The sequence below is a fragment of the Symphodus melops genome, assembly GCF_947650265.1.
Source record: "Symphodus melops genome assembly, chromosome: 4".
In the NCBI taxonomy this organism is placed as follows: domain Eukaryota; kingdom Metazoa; phylum Chordata; class Actinopteri; order Labriformes; family Labridae; genus Symphodus; species Symphodus melops.
The window spans coordinates 22797891-22821108 of record NC_136694.1 but is presented as its reverse complement, the minus strand read 5'-3'; the positions used below and the strand labels follow the sequence as shown (position 1 = coordinate 22821108).

The following is a 23218-nucleotide window of genomic DNA, read 5'->3' as shown; positions in this document are numbered from 1 at the left end:
TTAACTGAAGTGTGTTTTTCTCTCTCTCTCTCTCTCTCTCTCTCTCTCTCTCTCTCTCTCTCTCTCTCTCTCACACACACACACACACACACACACACGCACACACACACAACCTTTTGACCTTCATTGGGTCTGTTTTAAGACCCAATGAAGTGCTGTATCTCTGCGTCAGGTCAACACCCGCTGGATTACTCACTTACTGTTCGCTAAGGCTAAACGTGCCTTAAAAAAATGTTTTGTGTTGTGATCATATGATTTATGATAAATAATTGCAACTCATACGTTTAATTTACACCATGGCGCGATGGTTGTTCCGTTTAATATTTTGTAAGCCTAAATATCACCATAGTTGTGTTCAACATGTGTAGGAATACACTTAATGTAAAGATTGTTTGTAACTATAGCAACAGCGCTTCTCATTTTTATGAGCAACCTTACCCCCGAGCTACAGTAGCTAAATATTATTATTATCGAACGTAATTATGGGTAAAACTGAGTGACCGAAACCTTTCAGACTTCATCAAGATTTCAAAACACTTAAGGTAAGTTAAAAAGAATCACATTATTATATCTGGGTAGCATATAATCTATCAAAGGCGTCTGTTATTTCAATGATCTAGTATAACAAATAACGTAATGCTAACGCTCTCATATAGCTAGTTTGCCCTGTTTGATGAGCTTGTTTCAGTTACTTTTAATGTGGTATATAAAAAAAATACTATCTCCACGTTTCTTTTCCCAGTGTTAGCTCATTTAGATTCAGGGCCCCAGTGTACTTACACTATATTGGCATTGTGGCATCACTCAGTAGAGAGCAGCCACTACAGCCTGGCACTGATGCTGAAGTTGACTCATTTGCTCCAAGGCAAAGGGAAGTGCTCCTGAAGGACTACTGATTTGAATTCTGGCATATCCACATTTTTAGCCTGGAAACAATATCTGCATCGCAGCACCAGGGTCAAGTAGGGTGCTTACTTTGCAGGAGTGGTATTCTTAAATCCAGTAAAGGTGCTACAGCTTCTCCAGGCACATGGTAAATTTGAATATAGGTACCCTTTTGATAAACTAGATTATACATTCATAATGTATAGCTGTCATCAAAGGCTACATTCAGAGGTCTAAAACCTAAAAGAAAATCATATGCTGTGGCTTCTAGACAAAAAAAACACTTTTAAATAAAAAAAATACCATGACCTCAATAGATGGTGTTTTATTTATAAAATGATTGCCTCATGTTTAAACTTCTGCAAAGTTTCTTTTGTCTCTTTGTTTTTTGCGACCTTAGATATTGCATTCATGTACGTGTATTGGAAGTATAGGCATATTATCTTTAACAGGGTTGAGTTAGGCTCTGATGTAAAAAAAAAAAAATGTTAGACGGATTGTGTTGTTGTCTCTCTTTGACATGACCTTTTTTTCTCCCAAAGAGTTACAAATGGAAATGCCAAAATAAGAACTGAGTTTTTCAAATGCAAAGAAGTGGGCAGCATAATGACTTTTCTCTCTTTTCTTGTCTTGCCATTCAGAGGGAGGCTTTTCTTTTCCTTTGTCACTTAGGTTGGCATATAATTAACTCCTGCTTAATATGCTGTTTAAGGGCTCTCCTCCCCATGCAAGAAGCTTTGAACCCATAGACCACAGTCAGGGACAAAACCCCAGTGGGACTGCTTCCTCCATGCTCCTCCTAGTGTGTGTGTGTGTGTGTGTGTGTGTGTGTGTGTGTGTGTGTGTGTGTGTGTGTGTACGCACGTTTGTGTGTAGAAGTAGGTCTAGTTGTTTTAACAAGACAGTAGAAAGCTCAAACTACACTGCTGCATCATAAATATACACATAAATATACACTCAGCTAAAACATCTAAGACTGTAAACATGTAAGACTATGCACTGAATAAATAAGACTGTACACACACATCCCATATCAGAGATACCTTTTAAACAGTTCACAGTGAGACACATTCATAACACATGCATTCATTTTAGGTTTGAAGTTAACTAAACCAGTTTTGCCTGAATTATCTGAAAGTGAGCACAGCATTTCTGTTAGGTTAAACGCAAAGATATGTCATGAAAAATTCTGGATGAAAATGCTTCCACTTAACCTGGGATACTGATATGCTATAGACGCATTTGAACAACAACAAAAAAAAACAGCTCCCAGGACCCCTGGAGCACCTCTGCACCTCTGTGACCCTCATATGTGGCAAAGTTTATTGCCCCCTCCTCACCCAGCTCCCATCCTCCCTCTTTTTCTCCTCTCTCGGCTAATATCCATCCCACCACAAAGAGCCAGGGGTGACCCTGCTGTCCCTCTTTTTCTCCGGCCCTCTACTCCTTCCCCACCTTCAGGATGCTTTCTCTTCCAGAATCCATTTAGAAGGGGGGGGAAGAGCGACAGTGGTGATTGGAGAAGAATTGTAGAGAATTTGTCTAACTTACATTTTCACTTAAAGCTGCAGTCTTGGACAAAAAAACGTGAATAAACTCTAAGTTTTAGCCTCACAGAAAGGTGGAAAATGTTTCACATTTAGGTTGTGAGGTTTTCAGTTATATTGGTTTATTTATTTTTTGTCATGGTTTTGACTCTTGAACTTATACCCCATATTATGCACAGGATTGTCCTTGTGTCACTGAGACATAAGCAATTTATTGAGTTTTTATTCTAACTTCTTCCCTTGATGTTCTGTCATTTGATAGGGTCTAATTGATATTTACTTGGCTCAAGTTTAAAACATTTTTTTTAATTCTGATGTTTTTCTTCTAAATCAACACCAGTTAACTGTTTTTTACTTCTCCAATCTGTTTCTCTATGTGACACATCCCAGTTTGTTTTCTCCGCCCAGACTCTACAGCAGGACTCATGAAGCGCAGTTTAAAAAGCTACCCGGCTCGCTTATATTATCTGGCAGAGTTACTAAGAGGTGGGGGGGGGGGGGCACAAGAAAGCCAAAGTAGGGGTCCTGAACGCTGCGTTAGAGTTTTATTTCGGATGTTTTTTTCAGTTGCAAAACAGATTACCGTCCAGGTTGCAACACAAAGGACTGTCAATGCACCACTTCCTACAGCCATCCAGAGGTGAATGGGGCGCAGGACGGGGTCCACTCCAGGGTACTTGAGCGCAGGTGCGAGGTGCATAACAGTCAAGCCATAAAACATCACGGGGAGGGGGAATGCAGAGGAGTAGGACCCCGAAAGAAAAGAAAAAGAAGAGGGCTGTGGGGTACCTTACCTGTTCGCATTAACCTGCAGTTAGTATTATCTCTCTTTGGGGTGAAAAAAACAAATGTAACAAGACGAGCTGCTGGATCTAACAGCCCCATTCGCACCTAATCGAAAATCCATCAGCGTCGACTGTCGACAATAAAGCTCTGCATGGGTGAGAACAGTTTGCGCAGATTCACAAGAAGTGAACATTTATAAGTTTAAATGATCATTCAAATAACTTCTGCAAAAAAGAGAACTGTCAGAGTTAACATGTGCACAGATGGTCGATTTTACCTGAAACTATTTTTCTCAGTTACACCGCAGACAAAAACGACAAATTATTAATACACATCAAATCCTTGGAAGGAAACCATGAGCATGTTGAGATAAAACATGTTGATATATATTCCTCCTCACTAACGAGGTGGTGCTGGGAAGTGAAACTATAGCCTATGTCTACTAGTCTAATGTGAGCAGGTCTTTTCGCTGTTGATTGCATTTTAGATGAGGGACGTGATCGTCCACGATGCCTGGACTGACCTCAAGGCCATCCTCTGTCGGTGACATCACTCCTCCTCGTGCACGGCTCGTCGCTTTCAGCTTGGACTCCCGTCAAGGTCTGAGCCTCCCCGCTGTGACCGAAGGCGATGCCTCGTCCCCTCATTCATTCTCAGGCAGACACTCAGGACAAACGCACGCTCGTGTAAGCGCCGCTGTGGACAACTTTTTGAGACGAAATAAAGCGTGATGATGACAGAAGAAAGCAGGGGGAAACGAAGGAAACAAGCCAACCCGAGGCGAAACCGAGGTAAGAAAAACACGGAGCTTTAAAAAAAAAAAAAAAGTTTGAACAAGTTGGTAAAATGATGCGGGCAGATGTTGCTGCAGCGGACGGAGGCTCGCATGCCAACCCCGTTTGTTGAAAGACTTCAAACTTTGTTTCATTTTCACATTTATAAAGCTTAGTTATATGCCAGACATTAGTTTTGAGTTCACGTCTATCGATTGCTTTTCAGAGCAATTTGTATAGATTAGCTGTTCGTCCTGTCCGACTATTAGCCTACCTGGACATTTAACCTGTGCAACATTGTACAGGTGAGCAGTCAATCCTCGAAAATAGTTTCAAAACCTGTGCGAGTTATAAAACCTCCGGTCCCGGTTTATAGACGTTATGAAATGTATTTGTCAAGCAAGAAAATGACGGGTCCACAGTCCTCCCATGTTAGAATAAAACGTCGTTTTTTTTTAACGTAAGAAATATTTTTGTCAAAATTGCCTTTTTCAAAGTCAACTCTTACAGTAAAACACATTCCCTCTCCTGTAGACCTAAAAAAAGGTTTTGTTGCGGCTATGCTGAAAGCATGTTGGTACTTTCCTGGATCCCCCTTTTTAACTTAATAGCAAACTTAAAAGTGTGATAAAAGAAATCTAAACAGAAAATGGAGGGCATCATAAAATACAATTTAAAAAAAGTTCAACATTTCTAAAAGCAAACCTCCAGCTCCACAATAATTTGTATAATGAAGTAATGTGTGACAGAGCTAAATCACATGATAAAAATGTACACAGTTGGCCTATGTAAATGTTGATCTTCTGTGATGCAACCATTTGTATAGTTTACTCCAGCCTTCTAGTTAGTTTAATTCATCATGTCAGTGTTTTAAATCCATGTATTTGGCCAAAGTAGCCAACAAAGCATGTAAGTAAATACGTCTTTTTAACATGTTTAAGATGAGTCTTCCCTTAAGTCATCTCAGCACATTTGAGTTATCTAACCTATAACTCAATAAAAGATTAAATGCATGTATACATTGAAAAGTAATGTGCTTATCACCTTATCAAGATCTGTGGAAATCCTCAGTTGACCTTAAAGCTTAAGATAATGTTTGTTGTCACTCCACGGTGCAGCACGCGGGCAGTTCTAGTCCTCATACTGAATTTAGAGTTTGTTTAGATGTTGATCTTCATGCATCAGGTTGAGCATTTTTTTTTTGTGGGTTAGAACTTGCAAACAACTGTGAGGAAACACACATGCGTGCATGTGATTAAATATTTCCATTTCTATCTTGCTGACTGAATCAAATCTTACTTCCCTAAAAAAAGCTGAAATTATCCACAACACTGAGCACTTCTCTAAGCCCAAATTAAACTTGTAAAACAAAGAAATACACACTAAAACCTAAGTAAACAGGTTTCTGTGCTAGTTTACACTAATGCACTTTATTAAAGATGTAAGATGCATGTGCTCTTTAATTAATGCAGAGTGGTTTGATACACAAACTTTTGAGGCAAAGCAGACAAAGTCAACCATTATTCCAAGCACAAAGTTGTAAACCAAGAAAATATGCAGAATTAAAAAGGTCACTGATGGCTTTAGTATTCAGACAATACAACTAACAATGTTGATTAAAGTCCTTAAAAGCTATTACAAGCCATGTTTGTGTCTTATCCGACCCACGTCCGCTCTAAACACATTTGCCACACAACATCTGTAAGCAGCCTAATTGCACATATAGTTTCCTACTTTACTTTGAGCGTTGCCGCATTTTATACAGAGAGGTGTGAAGCTCAGCAGAGTGTCACCAGGGTGCGATCCCCTCTGGCTACTCAGCGATAACGGGCACTTGTGTGTTCTATGTGTACACACACGCACACTCTCACCTTTGACTGTCATGTAGCAGTTTGTCGACCGAATGTGCTCTGTTTGACAAATCAGCATCATCACAGCACTGTGAGAGCTATCAGTTAAAAAGGCACACTTACTGACAAGGACCTGTCACTTATCTGCCCAGTTCCTTTTATTCCTGCAGTGACCTCAGAGGTGTTACATGCATCGACTCGAGGCACTTTAATGACAGTTGTACCAGTGAGGATGTTTTAAAAGACGTTAAAATGACAACAGTAAGGGTATAAATATGGGCTATTTTTTTCCCCCACTTGCATGAAAAATTGCTTGTGGATCTGCTTGCATGTTTGCGCTGATTGCATGCTTCCACATATCATATCTCTGTATCGCACATCATGCATCAGTGTTTGTGTAATGAGTAGAAGCACATCCTCATTTGTAGAAACGTTTGCATTCAGCCTGCATGTGTAGGGCTTGGAATGTGCTGTGCTGTGTGAGAAGAGAGTTAAAGGGCCTTGATAAAACCAAATGAATTTGGCGGGCCCGACTCATAAGACAGGGATTTGGGGATCTTTTCCAAAACCAGAAGAAAAGAGAAAAATCATAGGCTGACTTTTCTTCTCCCTCCAAGGCGCCTATTGGTGATGTCTCTGTCTCTCTCAATAAAACTGTCAATGGTAAGCAATCTAAAGCAACATGACAAAATGACTACTCCTCATTCCCTTAAGATTGAAAACAGTCCAGTGAAAAAAGGGAACATTGATGGCCTATGTTTAAGCTGTGAGTTAGAGATTTACATTTTAAAGAGTGAGTACATTAGCGAGTGCACCTTCCCTCAGTTTGTAAAAGCTACGTTTTCTGACACTGAGGTGTCAATGGCTTTTTAAAAAAAAAATTTAAATCTTTTGAGGAAGATAACGATGAAGTGTTTCCCTTATTCTGAGAATTCAAAATATTTTTAGCTCAGCCTAAAGAACAATGGCGGAATAAAAGCATATCATGATTTTTTTTTTTTTTTTTTTGCTGACTTTAATTTATAAAGAAACTGATGAAAAATAATTCCAGAGTAGATTGAAGATTACATTTTGGAGAAAAGAATGCTTTAATATCTATTTTATGTCCAGATGATGAAGCACGCGCCGTCTCGTTGGTGCAGCGCTGTAAGCGTCTTAGCAATGGCACTTTGAAAAGAGTTGTCATTTATATAAAGTCTTCTGGCAGTGTTATGTTCGGGCTTTCCCCATGCCCTCAGACTCAGCATGCTCCTTCGCCAGAGCGACATCCGCACAACCCATCAGACTCATTCAAAGCCTCACTCTTAAATCAGACGTGGAGCTGTGTTCCTTGAGCACCCTCACAAACAGATACAGTCCTGTTGCCTTGCGTGTTATGTTTTGTTAGTCCATAACAAAGAACCATACTCTGTTGTTGAGTTGATGTGCCTTTTAAGAGAGCTTTCTCTATCCCTGTTTCCCTCGCCCTCTCTCTCTCTCTCTCATTTTTCTTCTTTTTTCAAGTGCCAATTTATTTAAACTCCTTTCCCCTTTTCTTCTTTCTCCTTCATTGATTTCCAAACCCCAGTCTTTGTATGCAGCTGGGGCCCAGCTGTGTGTCTGTGACCATGTATGTGTGTGCATACATGTGTGTGTGTGTGTGTGTTTGTGTGGGTTTTTCTGGCACAGTGCTGCCACACTGAGCATAGCGCACTGTACACAAAGGACTTGAGCAGCAAGAAGGAGAGTTGGGGTGGGGGTGGGGGGGGAAGAGAGAGAGAGAGAGAATGAGGGGGGGGGGGGGAGACATTTAAACGTTAGAGACTGACGTGCTTGTACTGTACAGAGGAGAGGGGCTGGGCCGTTTGGAGCGGGCCTACTTTAACGGCAGATGTATCGCCGCTCAGGGATGAGGGGTGGGGAGGGCGAGACAGCAATGAAGAGCTCAGGCACCACAGTTTATTACCAGGACTCTTCAAGGGGCTCAGCTCAGGCGTCAGGACCAGCGGGTGGGAGGGACGTCAAAGGAAGAAAAGAGAGGAGGATGACAGAGGTGGGGAACTGATGGGGTTGACAGGGCTGGAAACACGGGGGAAAGAGTTCTTCGGCGTGAGAAGACAAGAGATTTGTGGGGCGAGGAGGGGTTTTGGGGTAGAGACAGAAGAGACAGGATGGGCGACATGATGTGGGAAAATTTAAGCGTTTCCTTATTTGTTCCCACAACTCTGAGTGTCACAGATTTCTCCCATGCTAGCTCTCTGGTTTTGATGCACACAGCAGTAAAGGGGAATCCCTTGATTGAGTCCCTCTGGTATTTTTCACATATTTATGTGATTATTGCTCATTATGATGTTTCAGATGTAGCCAAAGCAGTCCCATGTCTTACTGTACATTCCTGCCGCGTGGCTGCCGCGCTGTTGATCCACTCCAGGAGGGATTTATTTGGAAAGTTTTGCGGTGCCATCTCAAGAATAATACAAGCCGAGGGGGGTTTCCGCCATGTTAGCTCTTGCGTGACTGTGTAAGAGTCTTTTTTGTTACTGCAAAATCTTTTCTGTATATCGCAACGGACACTTTGTGTGAAGGACGGTCAGAACATGTGCAGTAACCAAAAACAGTCACCGGCGTCTCTAATGTTTGTACTCTGTGAAAGTGTAAGACACACAGCTCAAGAGGTGCTCGTGTCGATGTGTTAGAGTGTTTGCACTTTTCCCACCAACTGTTTTTCTTGTGGCTTCTCACTAATGCACAGCAGGCATTTCTGTTTTTCACCTCAGAGGCGTTTCGCCTGATAAAGAAGGTGTACCGACTCTTGCAAATTGACCCCTTTTCACTCTTGACCAACTCCGCTCGCAGTGTTCTTATTATTGCATTCTTTGTCATTGCTTTGGCAAGACTCTTCTTCATTAAGTCTGTTTGTAGATCTTCCCTCAGTGCAGCCAGCCAGTTGCATTCAGTGTTTGACGTGTTGCACATGTGAGGCAGAGAAGACAGAGGTTAAAACCATCCAGATAGGCAGGCATTCAGCCACACGGTTCATAGATATGTGCTGTTTTATCACACCTCAAATTAAATGTTCCAAACCCTGCTTCAGCTGTCATGTATTACAAGGCCCAGATGGGTGGCAGAGAGAGCGAGAGAGGGAGACAGAAGAGAGCAGCCTTGCAGGCAGCTCAGCTGGAGGAGGCTTTTGCCAGGATTTGCCAGAACTAGAAAAAGCAGCACGTTTAGGAGGAACAGTTTGATTTGAAGTGCATGTCAGCTACACGCACATGTAAGAGTGAAGGGAGGTTAATTTAAGATTCAGTTCCCGAGGCCTGAAGCTCACCTCCTGCTTTAAGAAAGGAAGTAGTGTTTGGACTATGCTTTCACTTTGCTTTGATAAGAGTTAAATCCTTTCTGTGCCTTTGTCATATCATTTCTCTCTCTCTCTTCAAAGAGACATTTCCTGTATCGTTTGAATGTTTTCATGTGAAATGTTAATGGAATTAATATTGTCTCATATGAAGACCCCCTCCCCCCCTCCCCCCCCCCATGTCTCCCCTACAACACTCTTACACTTGAATGCTGTTCTGAAGAGAAGTATTGAATTAAATGTAAAGGTAGTGCCTTCACTCTGATGGCATATAACGGGATCTTTCCTCCTGATCAGAGCACGGCACTCGATAGATCAAACATTTGCTTTGTTGTGTTATGAGAAATCAACAACAGGACTGGATAACAATAATTAAAAAAAAACAAAAACATTAGCTTCTGTATAAAATAAGAAGGATAAGGCTTTTTAAGGCCCCTTTTAATCATATCTTGATGAGTTTGATTGTATAATTGTTTGTTTTTTAAATCAAACTGAGTAGGTAATGAAGAAAAATCAAACTTCCACCATTTCCAGTTATCAGTTCAGAACGCTATGTGATTGTATTTATAAAAATATAAACAGAGAAACATATATGAGTATATATATATTTACATACATACATACATACACACACACACACACATCTATATACAGTATACTTTGGATACATCATCAGATGTGTGCTTATGTTATTTACAATACTGTAATGCTAGTCTATTTAGTTATTGTCATAAACATCCTTATTGTAAAGGAATCACAGCTAACATTGCTTAACCTGTGTCGCAACATGGATGACAAATGTATATTTTGATACACAGTTTTCCTGTTAAATTCACCATTGATCTTGATCAATAGCACATCCAGTTCATCACCATACAGTCTGTTCACCTTCTTTTTATCAGCACCGGTAGAGAAGGAAAAAAAGAAGAGTTGGACAGGAAAGGCATGATGGGAGACCCCCCCCCCCCCCCCCCCCCCCCCCCCCCCTCTTCCCCTCTGTCTGCCTGTACCTGTGTTCACCTGGCACCACCTTCATCTGACCTGCACATCCCACTCTCCCATACGCACACACACACACACGCACACACACACACACGCGCGCGCACGCACGCACGCACGCACACACACACACACACACACACACACAGATAGGGAACATACTTACCTGGGTGGGAGTAACACATTCCAGTGTGCAGTGAACATGCTTCACTGACTTTTAGGCCCACCTTTAACAGTCAGAGCTTAAGGTATTACATCTTACACACATCTTTATCCATCTACCTCATATTCTCTCTCCCTCCCACTCTCTCTCTCTCTCTTTCTCTGTCCCCCATCTCTCAGAGAAATGCTTGCAACATTAGATCGTGCAGTTGAACCTTGTAGACGCAGGTATGATAAAGAACAGGATCCATACACCGGAAAGTTCTTCTTCAAGAAAGGAAGCTCTGCAGTTGAACTATCAGTCTGCAACAGCGAACTTTGACATTTATCACCAAGTGACAATCTAGTAAATAGTCTTATCTCCGCATGTTTTCAAAAATATCACACGTCACATTCCAGGTTGTCAGGTTTTTGGTTGTGTTGCAGAATGACAGACGCAGTGCGGGTTGTTTAATTACAAAGGTCAGTCACTTTATGAGAAAAATGAATGTAAAAGGAGACCAGGAAAATTCTGACAGTGAAAAGGATAACTTTCCTTTTTCCTTTTGGCTCTACTTTCAACTGGAGTACCTCAGGGAAACAGTTTAGTTATGATTATATGGTGCATGTGTCCAGCAATGCAGGCGGGTTGGAAGGGGAAGTAAGTTATAAGGCAGCCTGGCAGCAAATCAGAGGGAGGTGACGTCATCTCAATGATACAAGTAATAGGTAGGTGTGAAAGTGTTCAGGCATGATATTGGGACCAAGGCTCTGAATTTCTAACACAGATTTGGTACTTTGACTTCTTTTTTTTCTTTGCAGCTATATCTGGTGATCATCTGTTGCTATCCTTTGTTTCTTTCGTCTTCCCTCTTTCGCCTCTCTTCATCATCCCTTTGATTCGTCTCCTATGTACCTCACCTCCTCGTCCTATTCCTCGCACTCATCCCTTTTTTTTTTTTCCTCCTACTTTCTTCTCCTCCATCCTCTGCTCCTCCCAGTCCGGGTTCCCCCAAACTCTGTACGGTCACCATCACGCACCCCCCGCCTCTCCCTGAGCGCCTCCCCTGTCCCACTGACACCACACGCTGCTCCCATCCCCCGAAAACCACTTCAAACAGCCAGCGCCATCAAAGCCCACAGTCAGTCAGCCAGGCAGCCAGCCTTCTGCTTCGACTTAAAATTACTGTCGTCCCAGTCGCAAGGCTGCTTTCCTCTTCTGATACACATCAAAGATCCTCTTAAACTCCCAAAGTTTGCTTTTTAAACCTTTCTTCTTGTTGAGTCTTTTTTTTATATACATTTTTTGGCTGGTTGAGGTTTTACTCTCTCGCTTTCTCTTTTGCCATTATTTTCGCTCCGACAGGTCCAGGTCAGTAATGACATGCACACACTCTCATGTGCGGTATTGCTGCCTTTGCATTTTTCTCCGTGACTTTAATTAGTTTTTTTTTTTTGTTTTTTTTAAGGCGTTGGTTCGCAAGCACAGCACACACTTAGACACACGCACGCACGCACACGTAGATCAAGTGGGAACGTAACAAACATACAGATGTGTCAATTAATATGCAAGATGACTCATACGCCGTCCTAATCAGGACTGCAACCCAAAAGGAACTGGTTTGTGCGTTTGTGTTCCTCTTTTTCCTTCACCAGTTCTTTTTATGTGCACGCTTAAGGACAGAAAAAAAGAGTGGCGAGAAGGAGAATAGATATTGTGTGCAGACGTGAGAAACAATCGAGAGAAAGACAAAGAAAATAAAAGCACAGTGACACACTAGAAAGGCATCTTTTCGATGTTTCAAAGCCTCAGAGGTCACATGTGGTCACTGGCAATGTTTCGGTGTATCATCATCTCTTGGCTTGAGGGTGTAATGTTGATTTACGCCAGAGGATGGCGCCCAGTCTGTGTGTTTTCCAAGCAGGAACTGACTGCCAGGTTTCATCTGCAGCCGGTTTGGAACAACATTTGTCTTTACAAGAAAGTATATTTAGATACAATTAAATATTGCCCTGTACTTTGCTGAATCAGGATGTTTTGTACTAAACTGGTGAAGTGTAGAGGAATTAGACATTTATTATTGTCAGCGGTGGCGGTATAGAGCTTCAGTTACTGTTGCTGTGACTACACGGGAAGTGAATATCTTCCCATTGTGTGTTCTGAAGTTTTACATCTAAATGTGGCTTTCTTAGGATTCTTGTATCTTGTGTTTTTAATCACTACTGAGACATTTTAGGCTTTAATGCAGCAAATTGTCATTTAAAGAACACCACATCCCACAAAACACCTCTACCAGATCTTATATGCACATGTTTGAAGTAACAAAGTCAGTGTGATGCAAGCCATATTTGTTTCAGCCCTCAAACAAATCCTGCGTCTTAAGTACGTAAAAGTCGCGGCCCCCAGTCGAACAAACCAAATCCCACATTGTATGGCTGTAAAGCTCAAAGAGAAGTTTTATTTAGCGCACAGCCCTATTAAAAAACTTCAGAACCTTTTGTGCTCCGTCAGAGAATGTTTTAATATTCAAAAGGAGCCACTATTGTGTGGTTTCTTGCGCCAACGTACAAAATAAAGAGCCACATCAGAAAGCTGGAACGGTCCCTGAGCATTTTCATGTGTAAAGAAAAAAAGGGAAAACAAATTTGGAGGGGGGAGACAGGGGTATTTATAGAGTGGTGTGAGAGACTCTGCAATGACAGAAGTCTAATGAAGTGGAGTTTGGGTTTTGATTCACAGTGTGGTGAGCGCGTGGGTCCCTCTGTGACCGTTACTGCATTCCAGCACCGATCCCTCGCTACACGGAAACCAGCTCGGGCCACAGGAGGAGGATCAGGGCCAAATCCAAATAACGTGTTCTTCAAACCGAGCGAACCTTTCTCAGCAACATCAGTCCTGCCTCTAAGACAGACGCGCGATAGGAAGACACAAAGCCCAAACATGGTGACAAGGTTTTCAAATTCACACGTGCTAACCCTCACGCACAGTGTAGATACAACAGTGATGACAATGTCTCTGTTAGTGATTCATTGAGATGGTAAATGATTCAGTAATAACGCGGTAGAAGTTGACAAAATCGGGAAGTCCAGAATGATATCAGCAGTGTTTTCTTATTTACATCTTTATAGGTCAGCAGAAGTGTTCTCTGTGTGACAGATTTTTACAGCTGTGGTGCGAGGAAGCTAGAAACAGACAGTGAAAGAAGTCAAGGCTGTAAGTCAACACACAGAGAACAGAGTGGATGTTCTGGATGATCCATTGTTGAGGGGAAAAAAAAGCTCTTAAAAAAAGTGGATTTAACAGATTTCTATTTTTCCTGTGGTTTGGAGCAGTGGTTCTAAAACGGGTGCCGATTCTGTAAGTGTGCTTGAAGGGGGTGAGTGAGCTTCAAAACAAAAAAAACTTCATTAAAAATAATTCAGTCATAAATGATTTAAAAAAAAAAAAAAAACTTCATGTAAGACATATAAGCATAAATTTGATAAACCATGTTTTGTTTTGGATATCATTTCAACATGGATTTCTCCTTCTGTAAACTTTCATCCGTTGCAACCAAAGCTAACCCATCAGAGACTGTTTGTTCCATTGTTAGTATTGACACCTCCACAGAACCGGCTTTCACAATGAGTGAAACATGAATGAGGGTAGATTTCTGCTTAAACGACGACGACGAAGCTTTGCCACATGTGGAGAAGAAAGTGATGAAGCAAAAACGGAGCCTCCAAAACACTTCAGTATCAGAAGAAATGCTTTTGAATACTCGCTGTAAACACGCGACAGGAAGAGAGAAATTAGACAGCAGACGCAGGAAGTGAGAGAGGTCACTTCATCGATAGTTTTTTAAAGGTATGAAGGTTGGCTATTTGTTCAGTCACTTATTCTATGGCACATTATTGTACCTCCTAAATATATATATTTTTTGTATTATCTGTTGATTGGCTAAAGAAATAACATTATCAAAATCACCAATATATTCAAGAATTCCTTGGAATAAACTAGGCTGTAAGATCTCGCAACAGAACAGGTGAAGAGTTCAAAATAATAAAGCTCTAGAATTGTTACGTACTTCATACAAAGTTCATAAAGAAAGCCACAAGTATCTGCTTTGAAGGTAAATGTCAGTGTCAAACAAGGTAATACTTCTCTGTAAGCTTCTTTGTGGTGGTCTACAAGACAGGTAAACACGGTGGCAAACATGTCAGCAGCATACAGGAAACCTCCGGAGGAAGAGCACGAGACCACAGAGGCCTTTTGCACACCTCTCCTCTCACACCTTGCCTCATCTCTGCAAAGAGAAAACGTGATTGCCTCAATTGTCACTTCAACAAAAACTGATGATTCTGTTGAATGAACACTGTCAGAGTTCAGTGTTCTTATGTTTGGGAGTGCTCATTTTTGCCTTCCTATGGGATAAAAAGTGACACATACAAGACAGAGCATTTGAACCTGGTCAGAGACATTTAAACTGAAAAAGCAAAAGTAGACTTTTTCCTTTTTTATGTTTATATTTTCCTCCTGTTCCGTTGTGCGATTTCAGAAACAAACCTGCCAATTTTAACTCTCTCTGCGGTTTGTTGTTGGTGATCTGTGTACATACTGTAGCTCAGCTGCATGAGAAAGAGCCTCATAGACTAACAGCTGCTCAAAACATACAGCAGATGATAAGCGCACTATTTTTAAGAGCTATTATTGTCTCTTGATGCTTTACCTGCCAGAAACGTAAAGCCATCAATCTTGGGAGTTCCTGTTGGGGGCAGCTGTCAACTCTGTGAAAGTTAACATTATAGGTTACAAAAATACTTCATGCATGTCTCGAGTCGACTCACCGCGATCTAAGAATACTTCAGCTTGTGTGGGAATCTACCGGAGGGGATGAAAGTGTACCCCGTGTGTCTTCACGCTGCCGCCACACGTGCGTTTGTATCTGCTGTTAAAGTGAGTCAAGTGTGCACCTTTGTTGTGAAGGCCTTGACTTATTTGGAACCTCTTTCTCGCACAAGTCCTCTCACTGCTCCATTTCTATATCTGTCTCTCTCTGTAATGCATCAACGCACACAGGCATGGTTGCACAGAAAATACAGTCTGAGTTACACAACAAGATTATCATGTCATCTCTGGATTTTTTTTTGGTGATAGAAATACAAAACACTGCTGGAGTTTGCAAGTGTTTGGCAAATTAAGACAGATGTCAGTTCTGTAATATCTGGCAAGAGAATTGGCACATTTTCTTCAAGAATTAGAAAATGAAGAGTAACAAAGAACGAACTGAGAAGTTTCAACTATAAGAGGAGGTTCCAAGCGTTTGACTTTTAGAAAGAAAAAATAAAATGTTTTCTCACATTGATGGATGAAGATAAAAGCAGATCCTCTCAGTTTGTGGATCTGCTGTCGGGCTGTCACTATACTTTGATTGTGATACTATTTAACATTGAACATCATCAATATCTGTTTCTAAACTGCTGTTAGAAGTCCTGGGCACTCCATGTTTTATTTATTTTGTTTTGAAATGCAAGCAACATCTTGCGCACTGTCTGAGTTGCTTTTTGTCCTCAGTTGAGTATCGAGCCATTTTAAGATATTCCATCGGCATTATCACTTATACAATCCAGTCGAACAGACCCAATTTCGATAGGCCTCCGCTGCTCTCTTTTTTTCCACCCTCGGCAGCTACGTGTAAAAAAAAATAAAAAATCTTCAATTTACTTAGCAGACGCTGTTATCCAAAGCCACGTACATCAGAGAGTGAATACAACACAAGCAAGCATCTAGAACTAAAGGAAACCATGTCCTTCAGTGCAAACGAGCTTTGAGTCCAATTGGACACGCGCATGCTGACGGACAGTGCACAGAGGCAAAGTGCTGACAGCAGTTCTTGAGAGCTCTCACCAGTATAGAAACCGTCTTAAAAGTCGTCGTTATCAAAAAAAAACAACCTTCTATTGTTTTTAAAAGTTCCTACTTTTCTTTACAATCAATCATCAAAATAAAAGAGAAAGTATTGTTTGATAACATGAAAATGCCAGTAGTTGGTATCTGTTGGTTAATCTCTCAGAGCAGCAGGTTTCCAGATGAGGCTTGATTCTGGCACGTCACATTTAGATAAAGAATAAGAGATCAGAAGCGCTGATCTCAATTGATTTTCAGATGCCCGTGCCCTTTCGGAGCGGCCACACACAGCATCACAGACTTGAGTGGGAGTCTCGGGGGCTGTGCTTTGATTCGCAGAGGCTGCTCTGATATGGTACTGAGAAGTCGTGTGTGAATAATGAAAACTAACACAAGCACACAAACACACTAAAAGAGCAACAAAATCAGCTTCTCGAGTTGTGTCAGTGAATAGCTCTGTGGCTTTGAGGCTAATAAAACGGCACGAGGGATTCTGTTTTTGTGTCACATGGGGTCCTAATGAAGCAGAATCATCATAAAGGCCACACGGAGCGAAGACGGTACAGTTTCAGTATCTGTTGTCGATTTAAATGCCACTTTGTTATGCAATTCTTGTTTGTTTGCCGAGCTTTAATCACTATGAGGAAATTAGCTCGCTGTTTTAATACTGGGTCGGATTGTTTTGTGTGACCTCTGGGCCGCTGCGGGTGCAGATGTTGCCCCTCGGGCGGCACATTCTGTGGTGGTGGTTTAAATGCTCTGACAGGGTGGTGTCTCCTAATGAGCGGCGCTTCTAAAGGCACAGAGCCGTGACGGCGTGGCCTTCAGCTTTTGTGCCTCAAAATTGCAATTCAGATATTGGTGAAAGAATTACACACACACACACACACACACACACATCCAAACAAAAATATTATTCTCATGTGTTTCCTTATCTGAGTTTTATTGATCATGCTATTGTCCTCTGCAGCAGGAGGCGAGTCATTCACCCTTCTGAGCCCAAAATACAAGTTGTTGGTTTTTCTTGATTCAACTCGCTTCTATATGTGTGCGGTGCGTGTGTGTGTGTGTGTGTGTGTGTGTGTGTGTGTTGGGGGAATTTCCCTCTATAGCGTGTTTTTCACAGTTCAACATCAAGTTTGAAGATTTGTGTCAGAGACAGTTTGACAGTGTCATTTTTTTTGTCTCTCTTGTTTCTCTTCGTCCTCGTCTTTATCCATCACTTGTTTGTTTTTTCCCCCCCGTTCCTTTTATTCTCGCCCCGTGCTGTATTCTTCATGCACTGAAGCTTCGTCTGTAAGCCCCCCCCCCCCCCCCCGCCCCCCTTCAATCCTGTACACACCACAACACTGTTCAGCAAACATGGAGCAAGACTCCACCACGCATCACATTCTTTACCTCCGAGCTCTTTTGACCTTTACGATCCCTATCACAGTGTCACAGTTTCGCTCTCATTTTTTTGCAGACGTTTTGCAAATGTCTCATCTGCTCACTCACTGCCAGCCAGCGCAGAAATGACTGTAATCAATGGGACTATATCTTCACAACGCCAGCGAGACATTCAATATCAACGTGAGTGTGGTCAGTGTTCCATCATCAGAGGACGTCAATGTTCACAGCTGACCAAAATAAAAAAAGTTCAGTTCGCTTGTTATTTGTAACATTGTGTCCTCAGTGTTCTGAGTTTACGTGATATAATCACATTGAAATCAGTTTAATTAAGCCTTTCTGAAATGAGGCAAAACACCGAGATGAAAGTTCATCGTCGAGATTGTAAGTAAATTGAATTAACTGTTGTCCAAAGGTTCTTTTAAATCTAATATCGTCCCATGTCAAAATCTTTTATATAGCAGAACACATCCGGCTCTTAGTACAATCTGAGTGAGTTCTTTTTGTGTATTTGCATGGGCATTCATAAGATTCAGATTCAGATAATAACCCTGTTTGGAGAAGGAAAAAAAACACACACACACACACACACACACACCCCTTAGTGTAGCTGGCAGGTGAAAACAAACCAAACCTGAGTAGGTAAAGGTGTCAAAGTGAAAAAGAAGCGTCACCCTATCAGACAGAGAGACAGGCTGACAGAGAGAGAGAGAGAGAGAGAGAGAGAGAGAGAGAGAGAGAGAGAGAGAGTATGAGTGGCTGCTGAGTTGGAGATCAGGTGGGAGGTGTTTCTTCTTGGTTGTGGTCCTCTCCTGACTCATCTTGTCAGACAGCAGGTATGATTATAAGTGTTGAATTGTTTAGAGTTGTTTTGTCAGGTTTAATTTGTACGATATTCTAAGAGCACCTTTTGACTTTCAAAATGAGAGAATATGGATTAACCTGGAATCTGAACTTCTCATTTAGGTACTGTAAACTGTCTTCCTTTACTTGCTTTTTGTTCAGCGTGTGGTCGGCCGTGACCCTCGTGTGGTAACTTATTAAGTTCAAAATAGCAAGTGCTGAGTCTTCTGACACCTGTGAAACTGTCACAGTTTTAACAGCATGGGAAAAGCATTATTTCATTCTACTCACTGCAACTACATTTTCGAATGCCTTTCGTTATTAGAGGAGGATTGTAGCAGAAATATGAAGCATCAGTCCGTTTGTATTCATGCATCAGCGCGTGAGTGCCGTATCTCTTCTTGTTTCTGACAGTTTTACCACCTACACGTTGCTCTTTTTGAAATGTGTCAGATGTTACTTTGATGACCGTCATTTATCATGTGAAGAACAAACGCCTGGATTTCATTGCTTTTGGGTATCTGGGGGGAAGTATCGATTTCTCTTGTTGAGAAATATTCACATCAAACGTGATGACTGTAAAATGGAAACGCATTTCAGTTCTGAAACTAAACTTGTTTATTTGTTTTTTTTAAGTGCATATACTGTGCTTTATTTAGTATGCTGTGTATATTTAAAGGTTATGATGGTTATTATTATTACAGCGTGTATGAGAGATGACATGCACTTCATTGACACGTTAAATTCAATAAAAACAAAACAAAAACAAGTCTATCAAAAATACTTACAATTATAAATACACATTTTATTTGTTTGTTTATTTTGCGTCAGTGACAGTGTACAGACACTTAGCTGTACCAGAGTTAGCTATGAGCTCATTTACGTGTGTAGTCCCTGGGCAGGAGTGAGAGACAACCTCTCTGTTAGGAAATACAACATTAAAAACATCTCCCACTCTATTTCTATTCAAACCAAAATGTATATATGGTGAGAAAACAATTTAGCTGTATTTATTTGGATGTCATTATCGATGGTAAAGCATGTTGCACTTTGGATCTTCTGGGTTTAATATGACAATCTTGAAAAGTAAAAATCAACAGAACCATAACGACTACAACGTGTGCTAAATTGGGCCTGGCCTTGTTTGTTTCCATTTAAAACCAAATGAAACAAACAAGGTAATTTCTAGGTAATTATTGCGTGCTTACCATTTAGCCACATAATTACTGAGTCAATACAAGATCACATATGTGCATCGTAAAATAAACTGAGGCCCAGCGTGTTGCTGTACAGTCAATGCCCTCGGGGATATACACAGTGCTGAATTAGATGAAAACTATCTCTTCACTGTTGTGAACCAGCACTCCGAGACATGTTGAGATTATTTTTCTTTAACTAGTTGAGAACTTTTTTTTTTTTTTTTTTTTTTTTTAACGTGGTTTCCTTTTTCACGTAGATTTAAAAATAAATCTTTCCGTGTCAAACACACATGTGCTCATGAAAGTATGCAGGCGTTAAGCGTCTCCTTCTGGCTTTGGGAAACACTCTTTAAAAAAAAATTTAAAAAAAAATCTCGAGCCGGTTGTCAATCTTCAGCTCAGACTCGTGATGGATTACGGGCCCCTCGGAAGGAGCGGTGTTTTCTGTCAAATCTGACTTGGTTCCCATGCTGAGAGTAGATTTCTTTCTGGAAGACAGGCTGTCAATCTCTCACATATTCAGTCACTGTCAGACAGGGAAAGAGACAGAGGGGTTGAAGTAGTTTGATCTGAACACAGTGTTGTTGTCAAACCTTCAGAAAGATTCCCCAGAAGACTCTGTGTTATCGACATTGTCAAGCATGATGCAGCACAGTTCAGTTAACTTTCTGGTAATGAGTCACGACCTTCCCACGCACACGACACACAGCATGCACATAAGCAGTGGACTGTTTTCTCCTCCGCTCTGCTGTGATAGTTTGCATTCTGTGTATTCCTTCTGACCTTGACACACGATCCTAAACCTTCTGCACAGTTTAAAGCCGTTGCTGCCTAAACACAGAAAGACCAACTCAAAGGATCCAGTCACCATCAAAATCAATAAATCATTCAGCCAGATAATGAAAACGATCCCAGCACTTTGCTGCTTTAATGACAGTACATATAGGCTCTGTGTCACTCACTGCCATTGGAGGCCAAATTAGAGACTATTTCACGCTAATCCAGACCAGATTTTGCTCTTTATTCGGGGCCGCAGTGGTATGTCCCATCATCCCAGTAAAGTGCTGCAGCGATGATAGGTCGCCCTCAACTACTTATAAAACTTCATCGCCCTCTTCTTCGGGTGGGGTGGGGAGAGGGGGGGATATGCATTTGATGAGCAATTTCAAGCCTCTTATGAAAAACTAATTTCTGTCCATGTTAGCGCAGCATGGACCTGAGCTAGCCTTGGGGTGAATCAGAGCGTTTCACAAGCTCACTTTCTACTTGTGTGTGTGTAATGAAGCTGGGGCAGGAGACACAGCCTGCTGATGCAAACAGATACACATGTAGGTGTTAGAGTATGAGATAAGCTAAAACAGGCTATTGTTTTAAGTGCATTTTAGACTACGGGCGTCCCCTCTTTGAAGCACCGTCCCTCTTTTGGCTCTTTTGAAATGAGTGTGTGTGAGTGTGTGTGTGTGTGTGTGTGTGTTATCTGTGTGTTTGTGTCTTCCTGATGTGAGCTTGATGAGGTAGATTGCCTCAAAATGTCTCCCGAAGTACAGCCGCTGTCTCTGCTATTTGTCACCGAGAGCTGTGGAGTGAAGCTGAATGTGACGACGTGCCAAAAAAGCAAAGTTCTCATCAATCACCGTGTTCGCCATCCAGTAAGGGATGTGTTTGGTAGAGCTCAAACAAAAGTGAAAATCTTTGAAGAGTGACTGAGACTTGTTTTGACAGTTTAATAAATAAACGTTGTTTGTGTGTTTGGGAAATTTACCGAGCTGTGAAACCTCATTTTCACTCTGATCTGATAAAAAAAAACACACAACACTCCGAAGGCCAAAAGTGGAGAATTTATTTTAAACTAATCAGAAGCATGTTGGCTTCGTTTCGGGACCTTCGTCGGATGCTGATGAGAAATCTTATTTTCTCAACAGCACTAAAGGAAGAAGTAGCCGTCTGTGTGCTGGCACAGTCAAAGCCCCCTCCTGGATAACGGCCTTCTCTGATGGGACATTTCAAAGGCTCTGGCACGGACTCTATTTGTGTTGTTAAACAGACATTACTTGGTTGTGATTAGATATTGCCAATCAGTGAGAGGGAAACAGAGAGTCCTCAGAACAAGCCTTGGAAATAAGAGCCTGCAGCTGAAATCCTCGGCATGTGTTTGTGATTGTCATTTATTGTCTTTGCCATGGGAAAAAGTCATGCGTCTTTCGTGAGTGCTAAATTACAACATGTTATTTATCTTTTCTTTTATTCATGCAGAGCTATACTCCTGCACCTGAAGCCTTGTGGCCGTACGCGATGTATTTCAACAAAAGCTTGGGATTTAAGAACTTTTTTTTTTTTTTTTTGTAGGGTCACGGTAATATAAATAAATCCACTAAAACAATAAATAACCATTTTTTATTGAATAAAAATAAAGTTGAACAGATAATTAAGAAAACAACAAACCCTCTTTTTCTCAAGCACGATACATGTTTTAATTTGATGTGTCAGTTTGATGTTTATGTTCAGATTTAAAATGAAAGACAGAAAAACTCTCCGTCCAGAAATGAGGCAGAAACAAACTCAGACTGACTATAAAGACTTCATGTTTCTGTGTCTACAGTTTTATATTATTGAGATACTGTAGTGCAGGGAATTATTTGAAGTCTCATGCTTTGTTGCTAAGATGGTTGTTTTAAGGCTCTGGATCTGCACAGCACACAAATATGTATGTTGCATGCTGAGTCTCTTTGAATCGATTACACATAAAACCACACGAAGCCATATAAAATATCAATTTATAAGAAACACATTGGACAACTACACATGAAAAGGACAATGCTGTAATGCTCCAAAACAAAAATGAACCCAGTTGTTGTTTTTTTTTACACTTCAAACAACACGTAAGATGTAGTTTGAATTTGACAAAACAGAGAATTTCTGGTTGTGATTTTTCTCTGGTTTCAGTGTTTGTTAGAGTTCTGTAGCATTGTTTTGACCCTAAACTACAGTTCAACAAAGTCAAAACCATCTGAAACTATATGAAGAAAAAAAACATTTCTATCACATTTTGAATTATTAAAAAAAAAGGTTAATGTTTTTTTGTTTTGTTTGATTTTGATTTGTTGAAAATAATAGTTGTGAAAATAATTTTTGATGATGCCTCGATTCAGAGGAGAGGACAGTGGATGGAAGAGGAGAGTGTCTTTTCAAGGTTTAGAAAAAACAAACAAAAAATGAAATCAACTAATGATATTATTGTGTGTCTTGTTACATGTTAAAACAACACACCAAAAGACACATTGAATCAAATAAATGAATAACAAGAGACAAATAAAATACTGTTGATTATTGTTGTTGCAGATATGATCAAATATTTCTTACAATTAAAGATACTGAAGGCGATTTGTAATTGTTAATAAAAAAAAAAAAACATATTAACAAGCTGGATTTTTTAAATGTTTGAAGAACTTCAGATATTTTGCAAGAAGAAAGGGCTTGGCCTGAGGCGGATGTTCTATAGATCCTTAGCTCGGCGAGGAAACCAGCATGCGAGTGTGGAGCAACAAGGGCAACAGTCGGAAACAAACCTGGCTTTTTGCTTTCTTT

General features: G+C 40.9%; 1 protein-coding gene across 3 annotated transcripts in view; it reads left to right on the top strand.

Moving 5' to 3' along the window:
- Positions 1-255: 255 nt before the first annotated feature.
- LOC306822376 (zinc finger E-box-binding homeobox 2) overlaps positions 256-23218 on the top strand; it is a 32518-nt gene continuing 9555 nt past the window's right edge. For 2 of the 3 annotated variants that reach the window (XM_079341360.1, XM_079341359.1), the window contains exons 1-2: positions 256-542; positions 3706-4009. In XM_079341360.1, coding sequence (XP_079197486.1) covers positions 3949-4009 — 61 coding nt within the window. In that variant the 5' untranslated portion in view covers positions 256-542; positions 3706-3948. Of the gene's footprint in view, positions 543-3678; positions 4010-23218 lie in introns of all 3 variants that reach the window. The other variant, XM_079341358.1, reaches the window with a different exon arrangement.